The sequence below is a fragment of the Lissotriton helveticus genome, assembly GCF_964261635.1.
Source record: "Lissotriton helveticus chromosome 1_1 unlocalized genomic scaffold, aLisHel1.1 SUPER_1_unloc_41, whole genome shotgun sequence".
NCBI classification, from domain to species: domain Eukaryota; kingdom Metazoa; phylum Chordata; class Amphibia; order Caudata; family Salamandridae; genus Lissotriton; species Lissotriton helveticus.
Genome location: NW_027611683.1, coordinates 51460 through 65246, shown reverse-complemented (window position 1 = coordinate 65246; position 13787 = coordinate 51460). Strand labels below are relative to the sequence as shown.

At 43.6% G+C, this 13787-nt stretch overlaps 1 protein-coding gene across 1 annotated transcript; it reads right to left on the bottom strand.

Annotated features, from left to right (window-relative positions):
- Positions 1 to 1239: 1239 nt before the first annotated feature.
- Positions 1240 to 7027, bottom strand: LOC144806047 (uncharacterized). The gene is made up of 2 exons (XM_078672494.1): positions 6885 to 7027; positions 1240 to 3683 (listed from the first exon to the last, which is right to left on the bottom strand). Exon 2 carries the CDS (start codon positions 2495 to 2497, stop codon positions 1502 to 1504), a length of 996 nt encoding a protein of 331 aa, XP_078528620.1. The 5' UTR covers positions 2498 to 3683; positions 6885 to 7027; the 3' UTR covers positions 1240 to 1501.
- Between the last annotated feature and the right edge of the window lie 6760 nt (positions 7028 to 13787).

Below are 13787 nucleotides of genomic sequence, written 5' to 3'. Positions count from 1 at the left end.
ATCTGGTATCTGGTGTTTGGAGTACATGTTGATAGAATCCAAAAGTTATCAGGGCAAAGGCTACTTGACACTAAGACTGGAGCATGCATTATTCTACATGTATTGCGTGTGCTAGGAATATTCTATGAATATTAATACAGTATTTCTCTTACATGGAGACAGAAAGACTAGACCATAGCTGGAACTGTTGATGCAGCTCAGTAGCTTAGGAATGCAGAGAAGGAGGGCTGGACTGATAACTAGAAGCATAACATACTCTTGGCAGACAGGCAGGCAGAGCCAGGCCGGGCCGGGCACCGCGAGGCAGGAAATAAGTGAAGGGTCAGGGATGCAGGTGGGGGCTGCATCGCTCCTCGGAGTGGATTCAGGAGACTGGAGCTTGAATCTGATGTCCGGGCCCTTTTGAGGCCTAGGAACGGGGATAATGCGATGAATTAACGTGCACACTGTGAAACATGGCAACATAGGCCTAATACTCGTTGCTTTCACGAGAACTGGAAACTGGCATACTAGAGTTGGACACAACTGTAATTGCGTCTTTAATCGATCATAGGGGATACATGCATATCGATCATGCACATATAGCATAGAGTGGGGAACACGTAGGCACATACAACATGGCAAAATTTACTTTTCCACAATGGGAAGCCAGTGAAGATAGCGTAGCTGTTGGCGGATACTGTTTCTAGCCAGAATGCCCAAAAGAAGTCTGGCTGCTGTATTCTGGACCACATGTAGTTTTTTCATCAGGTACCCAGGAACACCAGCATAAAGAGCATTGGCATGGGAATGGGGGTCAATTTGGTACATTTTTCCGCAGGTGTCTTCTACGTGGGAAAGATAGCAATATATGTATACATGTTTGATCTGTGTATAAGATGTGACATGAATTAATCTTAAGAATGGACTGTCCACTTGGAGGGGTGCGTTAAAAGTAAGCTATAAAATGTGCAATAAAGATATGTTTAAAAGAAAAAAGGAAAACATCAAGTTATTCTCAAAGCTGTTGCAAATGTAACCCATGGACCTTAGAAGAGGGGCTGTGAACTGTGCTTGGTAGAACCAAAAACCTACTTGAGGAATTATCAGCCTCAGCTTTTTGAGATTGGAAGTAAAACAGTTTTGCTCTTAGTATAAGTGGTTTACAACCACTGCAATGGATATGACAAGTGCTTCTGGCAAAGGGTATATTTTTAAGGTTTTTCACTCAGTGTGGGCTCTCTCGTATCGAAAGGCATCCATTCTACAACTCAAGTGTTTCTGACAGTCAGAACAGTTACAGGGATTTGGCACAGGACGCGTTCTTTCATTTTAATTGAAATTAATTTTATGAATAAAGCTTTTCTGGCATTCAGAACACTAATAAACACTTTTCCTTTATAACATGGATCTTCCAACTGAATCTTTACATACCTTCATAACACTCATACATTTATTTTAGCTAGTATTGGCTTTTACATGGGGAGTGAGAATTATTGTATAACTAAAGCTTCTCTGGAATTCAAAGAACTGAAGAGGTTCTTCCCCCATTGTGTGTATTCTCATGAACAGTAAGGTGACGTTTCACACCAAAGCTTTTCTGGCATTCAAGGCACTGATAAGGTTTTTCCCCAGTGTGAGTTCTCTGATGTATAATAAGACTGGTTTTATAACTGAAAGTTTTTAGGCATTCAGAGCACTGATAAGGTTTTTGCCCAGTATGAGTTTGTTCATGGTGAGTGAGACTAGCTCTTTCCCTAAAGTTTTTGTGACATTCAGAGCACTGATATGGTTTCTCCCCAGTGTAAGTTCTCTCATGTAAAGTTAGACTGAGTTTATAACTGAAGCTTTCCCGGCATTCAGAGCAGTGATATGGTTTTTCTCCAGTGTGGGTTCTCTCATGTTGAGTGAGAAGGTATTTACGACTAAAGTTTTTTGGGCATTCAGAGCACTGATGGGATTTCTGCCCAGTATGGGTTAACTCATGCCGGGTGAGAACTTTTTTTCGACTGAAGGTTTTCTGGCATTCAGAGCACTTATGAGATTTTTGCCCAGTATGTGTTCTCTCATGTTGAGTGAGATCTGTTTTACATTGGTAACTATTTGGGCATTCAGAGCACTGATAGGGTTTCTGTCCAGTGTGAGATCTCTCATGGCGACTGAGATTGGTTTTTTGAGTGAACCTTTTGTGACATTCAGGGCACTGATAAGGTTTCTCTCCAGTGTGCGTTCTCTCATGTTCAGTAAGTCTGAATTTACACGGGAAACTTTTGTGGCATTCAGAGCACTTATGAGGTTTTTCCCCAGTGTGAGTTCTCACATGTCGAGTCAGATGGTGTTTGCGAGTGAAGCGTTTCTGGCATTCAGAGCACTGATGACGTTTTTCCCCAGTGTGAATTTTCTCATGCTGACTGAGACTGGATCGACAACTAAAGCTCTTCTCACATTCAGAGTATGTATGAGACTTCTTTTCGGTGCTAATATCTCCAAGTTCGGTTTTATCTTGTATGCATTCCATTATCAGGTAAGATTTCTTTCTGAAGTTAATATCTCCAAGTTGAGATTTTTCTAGCAGACACACCAGAAGACAAGACTAAATCTTATTCAGCATGTGTTTAGCATCACCCACTCAAATGTGGTGCACTTGTTCAACTTAACACTTGGACACTTATTTAGCCAAAGATCACTTCTCTGTGGAGTTCACAGTTTATAACCTCTGTAGGCAACCTAATTCACCCTACAACCTTAATATCAGCAGCCCCTGGTACTTATGGGGAAGCCTCTCATGGGATTATTGCATCTTTATTACATCTATGTGGATTCTCTCACCCTTTTCTGATACATATTTGTTTATGAGTTAATGAAGCACTGATTAGGTCTTTGGTTGGTGTTCAGTATTTCAACACTAGGTACATATTCACATAATGTATTGGCATGAACATTCAGAATACTTTTATGTATCGGTAGCAGCACATTGTTCCATGTCACCCTTCTTACATATGTCTCCTATGTCTGTATATAAGACTACAATGAGGATGTTAAGGATTTTGCAGGTCTTGCCCGGTAAAAAGTACCTGAGGTCACATCTAATGGGCAAGGATGATAGTGGACATGTGGACCCGGACTACAAGCAATAGGTCATTGGTCACACAGGTGCTTTTATTTTCCCTCATTCTCCTTCCTTTGGTCCCACATCGCTAGTTCGTAACTAGCAGATATCTTAGTCCTAACCTGACCACCTGGTCTTTTAAGCAGCTTCATTAACACTGTATAATTGATGAACAGATATTTGTTTTTGATTTAAAGACTATTCACTGGATATGGTGCTCAAGTGTTCCATTTTGCTGAGGTCTGTTAAAAACTCTTCAAGTCCCCCTAGTTCTGTCTGTATGATCTTCTCTTGGATCGGATAGAGCTTTAGACTGATGCTTGTCCTCTCTGTTTGAGACAGATGGTCTTCCTGCCCTGGGTTAACATCTCCAGGGTATTCTTCATATACCATTAGAGCAGCAGGAAATCTATTTATAGAAACTGCTTTCACATTCTTTATTTTACTCTAATCCAAGTTCCTCACCACATCTTTTTCATAGATACTTTCCTCTTGTTGGAGCTCTGAAGCAACTTTATTTCTTTACCATCAGTCCTTTAATAGTTTTCAATTATACTGATCACCATTTTGTCTTCTACGCCCAGTCTTCAATAACCTGTGGATTTAAAACCAGAGATTGTTAAATAATGCAAACTGGAACAAAGGAATAACATTTATTAGCTAATCCAGAGTCTGAGTTCATTTTGGGCGAGGGATGAGAGGGCTTCTAGGCATTCTCGAGATAGAAAGCTTGGGAACACTGGAACACTAGATTGAGGAGGTCTAAAGATGGAAATTCTGATTAACAGTTTTGTGCACATCAGTAATAATCAGTTAGCTATTCAAGTGTCTGATCAAAACTTCCTCCCACTCACTGTGCGGTATACCTCTTCGCACAACTCACCAAACCAGACAAGCAATATCTCAAAGAACAAGCACTCACACCCTCAAAAGAGTCTCCCCTTCCCAGCACCACAAACAATAGAAAAGATAAGACAAGAATTTTGGAATATCATTGCCAACCTTAAGCTGGCAGTTGACTTACTACGGCTCAGGAAACTAGGAGACCGCATAGAACTCCAACCCCCTACAAACACGTAGTAACAAGCACACCTAGATGGATCTCTATGCCTTTGCCAAAAAACTATACGCCTTAACAGGACAACAAACCAAATGTTAAAGGTGGACATTGATGACCTTTGCCAATCTTACATACCATACCCTCACCACACAGAAACAACTTATAAAATATACACAATAGCTATAAATACGTCTTTGGAGCAATGAATCATCATAGCTTCTACTATAAACCTCTCAAAAGTAAGACAGATCACATTCAACCCAGGTAATCAAGACAGAAAAAGAGAGCCTAAAAAGACACTGAAAAGCTTACCAAACAACAGCAATCAGCAGCTAAATATGCCAAAGACATAGCCGACCCCATTCTGTCACATAATCTAGACCAGGGGTGTGGAATTTAATAAAATATCTACATTTCCAAGGGGCAGGATGCTCCAGAAATCTACTTGTCCCTTTAGTGCCATGTAGTGTGGCGACAAATTATGGCCGCAAACTCCTTATATAGGAGCTCTGATATAGCCTCTCTGATTATGCCAGGGGCTCATACCATAGTAGTGTTTGAATATTTGCGGTCCGCTTATGTTGCCACGTTTCCGCAGATCTACATACTGGGGCTGAAGGTAGTAGTAAGCCATAGTTCTAGGGTTAGAATGACATTTTGAGCCCGTGCAAACCTACTAACTTACATACTTTAAGGGTTTTCAACAACTCTTCTCTGATCTTTTCCCATACTGAGAAATGTTGGAAATTTACTCATACTGAGAAATGTTGGAAATTTACTCCTTACTATGACAGCCGTAAACCTTCTTCCAGAGTTGGGAAAAAGAGTGGTTGGAGGGAAAGTTAACTTGCAAACACTCAGATGTTCACATGAGCAAAGATGCACATGCATATTTGCTCATGCCAAAATGCAATTCATAAATATTTTTTAGGAGTACTATTTTTTGTCCTACATCTGTAAATTCTTGAGAATTCACGAAAGCGGTATAGCTGCACTTAATGCAAGGACATATACCCTGGGTGCACTTTTTAGACTTTCTTTATTAATTGGTTCTCTAATTTAGTCTGGCGTTGACCATGACGTATTGCGTTTATTAAAATGTTGTCTCTCTCTCTCTGTATCGGCTGGCTTTACTGTGAGTGACAGCATTCTGCTTTCACAAGGAGCATATGGACACACAGTAGTTTTGCTCAATGCCAGTAACTACTGTGCAGAATATGCTATTTGAGACCAAAAATACATGTTGCTTTTGCCAATGTTTGTTTAATGGTAAGGGCCTGGCAATTCTCTCACCAATAAGGTTTTACAAAAACCATGCCAAAACAATTCGCACATTGATAAAACTAAAAAGCTGACCACCAATTTCAGACCTACTGGCTTTGCCGATGCTCGTTTATTTTTGTTTCCCATAATCTTACGGAAACTGGTTACACTGATTTTCCATAATGAATAGTATTGGGAAATACTAGTGTGCATCAACACGTTACGGAATGATGCTGCAGCTGCAAAGAAATGGTATGTGAAATGTTATAGTGGTTTAGCGATTTTTTTAAAGCAATTTTTTTTTGCTTTCATTCATTTATGAACATTTTATTTTGAAAACAGAATCATCAATCTTGCTTTCGATTTTCTGCAAATATTTGCATCAAATAAGAGCATTCTGGGAACATTATACATAGCCTCATATTGCCAAACTTTGAAAACGTGTGTAGATGTTTCTGTAGTGGAACCACGGTCAGTAGTGCAGTCGGAGCTTACAACATTTACTCTCAACCTAATAATAAATGCTTTCAATTAATAAACCATAAATACAAGCTTGAACAGCATTAATATATGGACAAAAATATTACCTTAACTGCAGACCGTACCCTTCCCTGATCTATAATGTGGTACTGCAAACTGGCAGCCAACGGGTTTGTGCTGCAGGGAGTTGGGCCTACTTGTCCCAAGGACAAAACACAAATGAAAACGTGTTGCCCTTGGCCTCAAACAATATGCCCTGGGCGTCGGCCTATAGGAATTCCACATCCCTGCTAGACACAACAATCCTACCAGTGACCCGATTAAATAACGCTTCCACACCACTATTAGATAACTTAGTTCCACCTAACTACAACATCATTAGACTGGACCACACAGTAAAACCAAGTTGGGGGCGTGCGGGTTGCATGCATTCACAGATCAGCCTTACAAATCAAACGATTCCAAATGGAGAAGATATCCTCCTGTGAGTTGAAGTCCTCCGGGGTTAGGGGGATTTATTCCCTGACCAAATTACACATTATCTACCACCCTCCTGGAGACAACCAGGCCCTCATGAGCAATTAACAATCACAGTACAGACCTTAAGTCACCCGAAAACAATCTTTCTAGGTGACTTCAACCTAAATTGAGGACTCACATGTGACTGCACTAAATCTTTTTTCAAAGACCATAATCTGGTGCAATCAGGGGAGAGAAGTTGGCCTACTGCTAGGGCGGTCGACCTTGAATCTGGGGAACTGGGTTCGAGTCTTGGCCATGCAGCTGAACATACTGTGATTCTAGGCAAATCACTTAATCTCCCGGTCCCTAATAAAAATGAAAAATAAAAAAAATGGGTCCTCATGTAATGCAACTGGTGCTATGTAAAGCGCTCTGATACCCGATCTGGGTAAAGTTCGCGACATATAAAACTCTGTAAAAAAACAAACAAACATGCAAAGGTCGAACACATGGCAAAGGAACATCACTAACCTTTATCTCCACAGCAGAAGCACTATGCATAACGGCATGCGATTGGTCAGATCATCCCAGCATCTCATTCCACATCTCAGCTCCTGAAGCAAAGGCAACGAGATAAGAGGTTAGACCTAGACGGTGGGCCAGGGATACTAGAAATAAGAATAGAGATGATCTGTATGATCTATGCCAAAGAAAACTTCAAACCCAGGGAAGCATTTCCGATGTTCAAAAACTCATGGAACACTACAACAGAACTATGAATGACAAAATGGAGACGGTAGCCCCCACCTCCCCAACAACAAAAAAGGACCAAAAACAAATTAACACAACCGTGGTAGAACGGTCACCAAAATGAAGAAAGAAGCAGACTCCGATTTGCAGAGAGACGATGGAGGCTAGCACCGTCACCATACCTAAAACAGCTCAGAACTCTGAGGAATTCATATAAAAATGTATATTTATTTATGTTTATAGTTTTGTATTACGCGAACATGACCCTAGTGCAGGGGTCTTCAAACTGTGGTGCGCGACCCCCAGGGGGGGGGCGTGGAGCGACACAAAGGGGGTCGCGCCTTCACAGTCATACTTCTGCCCAGGCCCAAGGGCTTTAGCCCCCCTCCTCCCTCGTCGTGTGTCTCAGCCCAGCTGCTGTAGAGCAACTCGAGTTGCTGGGGGCTCGGCTGGGCGGTGTCTGGAGTCATCTCCGGCACACCCAAGTTTTTCACATGTCTTTAAAGACCATTTGCATATTTAACATGACTTTGCAAACTGGTTACAGCTGTCTCTGACACACTGAGCCTCAGACGTGATCTCCCAGTTCCTCTGTCTCTGACACTCTGTACATCAGACTTTATCTCCCAGCCCCTCACTCTTCCCCAGTCTCTGACGCATGGCAACATATGAAAGATTATGGTACAGTAAATTCTGTCAAAAGAATATTTGCAAGATGTGCATGATTTTGGGGATTCAGTTTGTAAGCAAAACACACAGTAAGACTAAGAACGTGTCAACAAATATTTAACCCCTTGACCGTGGTGAAAATGTTGCCGCGGTGCGGGGGATTTATGGCGTGGGCGTGGTTCGGAGAGCCCCTGGCCGTCCTCCGCACACGCCCACCGTGACGTTGGACGGCCGGCGGCCATCCGACGCACGCAAGTGGTTAAACAGATAAAAAAAAATCCTGTGCCGATCTACGCCCGATCCGTGTTGATGCCTACAGGAAAAACTGACATTAACTAAATGCTGCGCATGAGAAAATCCATGATAAAAAGAACCCTATTTCAAGTTACATATTTATTATTTTCAAAGAAGGTGCTCGAGCAAAAATAAATCATATACCCGGATCACATATTGTGCCTTTTATAAATATTTTGTCGCATCATGCATTCTTGATATGTCGCCGATTTAAATCCTAGAAAGTGTTACCACTGTCTTTTTTCTTTACATTGTAGTACTTGTTAATATCTGGATACCATTTTTGTGTCATGTTGGCCTTGTAGCCCTCCAAAGGCTATTTAAAGTTTGTAGATTTATACAGCGAGGCGTATTACCCGCGAGGGTGGCCAGTCGCTGTCTAAGGGCACCGGTACATTAAGTGGTTTGCCCACAATCACAGGATGTTGCGCCAACGCCGAAAATCCCCAGCTCCCGAGTCGGCAGCTCTCTCCGCTGCACCACAACCTCTTCCTGCTGTGAAATACCGTGGTATTTGGATACAAAGAGACGCCCTGCAGTGCCCTTCCTGGTCGCCAGCTTCAATCCTGGCGGCCCCACTTGATTGAAATTTAAGATTGCAGTGATACTTGTAAACAAGGGGGATTGAAAGAAGCACTACAAATTATTCACCGTGCCTTATAGCAAACAATTTATTTTTGTCATGATTTACCCCTTGCTAATATAGACACGTGCTCTAAGCATCAATCGCCTAAATCAATGGAGCTATCCTGCCACAGTCTTGACCCTAGGCCAGGTGCCTTCACCTACCAGGCTATCTTCCTGCAATCTGATTGTATACATCACATAAGCGCCAAGTACTATTTTTTAATTTTATTTTTTTAATCTTTTTATTTAAATGAAAACAAATACACACTTAAACAACGACCGGAGTGCATAGGGTAACCACAGTTGCAATATATCGACACAGACTTCTATACATTACAATATGATTTAAGGAGAATGAAACAGGCCTAAGAGTCCTCCGAGTCCACACTGACTGGGTCTAATTCCGGAGGTTCACAAATGTTGCCTCGGTAAGCATTCCAAGCTCCCCATATCCTGACCCATTTGTGGGGCCGCCCTCCGGAGACATACACAGACTTCTCACGAAACATACACCAGTCAACATCTTCCATCCATTTTCCAACCCTGGGCGCCCGTGTTGCACCCCAGAGCTGTGCGATGTTACGTTTGGCGACTGCACAAGTTACCATGGCTCGGCAGGTCCGTGGGCTCCCACACATTCAACAGACATCTCCTCGCCTCCGAGTCTACCCTCAGCTCCCACACTTCACTCATTTTGGAATGTATTCACTTCCAGAAAGCACGGACCCTCTCACACTCCCACAAAATATGCATGAACGACCCCGGCAACCCACACCCCCGCAGGCAATCAGCTGACCCAGCCAATCCCATACTCAGTCCCAGGCCCGTGATGTAAGATCGATGCAAAATTCTAAGTTGAACCAAACGGAGCCTCATGGGGACTGCCACTTCCTTGGGGGATGCTATCGCCTCCCTCCAGTCCTCATCGTCCAGAACAAGGCCGTCAGCGACCCATTGGTCGCGTAGGCGCACGAAGGGGTCCTCTGAGTGATTGATCAATTTGCAATATGTAAGAGAGATCGCCTTGGTGGGCAGAAGGCCATCAAGAATGCGATCCTCCAGAGGGGATGCCACCGGTAGCACCTCGTCGCCAGAAATAGCTGCATTCAAGGCGTGGCGGATCTGGAGGTAATGGAACCGCTCGGCGTCATTCAATCGATACTTGGCCTGCAACTCCTCGAATGTCAGAACCCTATCTTTGCCCCACAGGTCACGAATCTGCGATATTCCAATCAAGCCCCAGCGATCGAAGCCTTTCGATTTCCAAAGCATCCCTAACCTCTCAGAACTCCACAATGGCGTAGACAATGTCAAACGCCCAGCCCATCTAAGAGCACTATTGGCCTCATGCCACACTCTCGTGGAGCACAAAGTGGGCCCCTTCAATGAAAACCGGCCACGCTTCGCGTACAAGACACAGGTGTACTCTCCCCCCGGCACCTGACCACGGTCCATCACATAGCCCGGGTCAGCCGGGGATCCATAAATTACGTGGTTGATAGGAGCCAACTGAGACGCCCAGTAATATCTCCGGATGTTTGGCAAACCGATCCCACAGCGCCAAGTACTATTATTAATGATCCTAACACCTTTCTATGTTTGCAAACATCTGATATGCACCATACGCACATTTCTTGCAGCTCTCAAGTGTGGTGGGCTTTGCTCCTGCTCAGCACCAATAGAAATTTAAAGTGGCATTACACATGTCCATAGCGGACTCACATTCGTGTCAAACTTTATCACTGAAAGGAAGATTTCTGTCAGCACAATGTGCTCAAGAACCCTTAAGGAATTCCAGATTGGCACTGGCATCACTGTGGACATTCTACTTGTTTAATTTCATGCCACTTGTGCATATTTTCCACGAGTATTCGTTTCCGTAGTTACTTTTCGAGCAACATCTGTCTTAATTCCGCACTGAGTTGCCACTCACCTCCTTGTGTCTGGGTGCATTCACTCTTTGGGTGGCTGTTCGTAACGGGCACATTTGAGATCTCTGTAGTTTAGGCTGAAGGTCGTGCAAGGGCCTTTTCAGTGGGCAATTTAACAATTCATGTGATTTGTTTGGTCCAATACAGAGATACTTAGGTTTATATCAAGTAATGAAATCTATTTACAAAGCGCGATGTTACCCCCAGTGAAAAGATGTCCAGGCGTAAAGCTAATTAAAATTCGGCGGCCTCATCACAGCTGTTCAAATTAACAATGTTTTAAGGAACTCTCTAAAAGAAAGATAATCTATTATCAGTCTCACGGTCAAGGTCTGCCTGTTCCTTACATTTGTATTTTACAATTACAACTGTTGTGTGAGAATGCATTTAATGAAAAGGAATATAAAGTAGGGCTGCCAAAAGAAAAATGCCTGCCTGTTTTGTTTAAAGAGCCTGCAAAGACCTCCTCGACACTAAATAGACTTTTAAATACAAAAGTATGTATGTATTCGTTATGTGACTTTTCTGTCTTTTTTCTCTTTGTCAGTCATGGATCATTGAGGCAGCCCTAGAACACACTTAAAAGTGCTTTCTATTTATATTTGCTGTTCGAAGTATGCACAGATAAGTGCTGAAAATACAGCTTTAGGTGACTGCTTATTTTTGTTCCGACTGGGCCATCAAAATAATCTGCTGGTAACCCTAACCATAGGACTGTAAGTTTGTTGTAGGATCAGCACATTATTTATTTCCTCCACCCTCGATCCCCGATTAATGCCGCAATAGTTTAACTTAGATCTTAGACCCTACGCCGCCGTCAATAACATGCTGAGCTATTTCAAGTGCCTGGAAATGCACCCTGCATTCAGACAACTCGCTCCTCATTCTCTCCCTTCACTTTCACGCTCACCCTGCACTCACACTGATCACCATGCACTCACACCAATCACCCTGCACTCACAGTAATCACCCTGCACTCACACTGATCACCATGCTCTCACACTGATCACCATGCACTCACACTGATCACCATGCACTCACACTGATCACCATGCACTCACACCATTCACCTGCTCACCCTGCACTCACAGCGATTACAATGCACTCACACTGATCACCATGCACTCACACCACTCACCCTGCACTCACAGTAGTCACAATGCACTCACACTGATCACCATGTACTCACACCACTCACCCTGCACTCACAGTAATCACAATGCACTCACACCAATCATCATGCACTCACAGCGATCACCATGCACTCACAGTGATCACCATGCACTCACAGCGATCACCATGCACTCACAGCGATCACCATGCACTCACACCGATCGCCATGCACTCACACCAATCGCCATGCACTCACACCAATCGCCATGCACTCACAGCGATCACCATGCACTCACACCATTCACCCGCTCACCCTGCACTCACAGTAATCACCATGCACTCACACTGATCACCATGCACTCACACTGATCACCATGCACTCACACTGATCACCATGCACTCACACATTATCACTCTCACCCTGCACTCAAAGCGATCACAATGCACTAACACTGATCACCATGCACTCACACTATTCACCTGGTCACCCTGCACTCACAGTGATTACTCTGCACTCACAATGCACTTGCGCTGTTCACCCTATACCTCACTCTGCAGTCACACAGGCACACTACTCATCCTGCACTCATGTGACACTTCACTCCCCTTTCACCCACACAGTGTGCAGAGGGTTAATGTGCCTGCTACAAAGAACGTGTACCATGCAGATCACAGAACTGAGTGCGAGTAAACTATGAGTAGAGCTATAAAAAAATGAAATGTTTGTCAGAAAGGTGCTATAGAGAGATGAGGTGCATTGTTCTTTAGTGGCAGTGAAGCAATTCATGGAGAAGGAGGAAACTGGGGTGGGGCACCAAAAAAGACTGTTGCACCGTGTGAGACCAGTGTTAGGACCAGCCCTGGCTGGGAGTGTTAGTCCCCTCCAAATTTCTGGTCTAGTGACTTCCCTGCTTCTGGCTATTATTATTATTTACATTTGTAGTGCGCTACTGTTACCAAAAGATTTCCTGGAGCTAATAACCATCTGCTGCCTGTAGGCAAATGAGAAACACACAGAAGGAGAATCAGCCAAATGGGGTCACCCACAGAGCATAGAGAAAGGTTTTTATATCTTGCTAAAGGACAATAGATTCTTGGTGGAGCAAAGCAAAGGAGGGTGCAAGTTCCATAACTGCGCAGCCTGCACCAAAACAGAGAGACAGACAACTCATGCCTTCTTGAATATGGAACAATAAGCAGAGTGGCACAGGCCGAGAGGAGCATACGGGTCCGACCCGTATGCTTGGTGAGGAGAGATGAGAGAGGACAGCAAGGGAGTGAGAGAATTCGATTGAAGAGGTCAGGGATGAGGAGAAATGTGAATTGCCAAATAGAAGTGTGGACACGCAAGAATTGAGTGTGAGCCAAAGGTGAGGGCTTCTGTTACAACAAAGGGGAGATGTGAAAGTTGAATGGGGGGACTGGAGAGGTCTAAGATACAAATAAACAAATATTTTAATGGAGAGACGAGGTGAATGAGAAGTGCTGAGGGGCACGGGAGGTGACAGGAACAGAGAGGCCATGAAATAAATGCTAGAGACTGTTAGAGATGAGGACAGTGAAAAGACAGAATGGCAAGAGGTGATTAAAGGTGAAGTGAGAGGTTGAATGGGGAGAGTTCAGAAGTTGTAAAAAGGGGTGAAAGAAAATGGCCTGCATAGTGAGAGAGGATCCAGGGTTAGGAGAGGAGAGAGGGATGGAAGGGAGGGGTCGAGAGGAAAGCTACATGGGTAAACTGCTTAACTCTGCACAAAACCGCCGGGTTTTTAAGGGACCCCTGCTTCTCCTGGCCAGGGCCAGGTGAGCTTCTAATGGGGCAGCACGTATTCCTGCAGAGTGGAAAGCCCTTCTCAAAGGTTGAATTGAAATCTTTACGATGTTAATTGCTGTATTTTGGTTATAAACTGGTACTGATGGGGTGAAATCTTTCCTCAGTGTTACTGTGTGTAAAGAATTTCAACATAATGAAGCAATGCTATCCCAAAATACGTGGCATAACATCACTTACATTTTCTTCCCACACAATTTAGTCAAGCCTGTCGCATAATTT

Coding starts and splice junctions, on each gene's coding strand:
- LOC144806047 (XM_078672494.1), bottom strand. CDS start 2,497: ATGGAATGCATACAAGATAAAACCGAACTTGGAGATATTAGCACCGAA.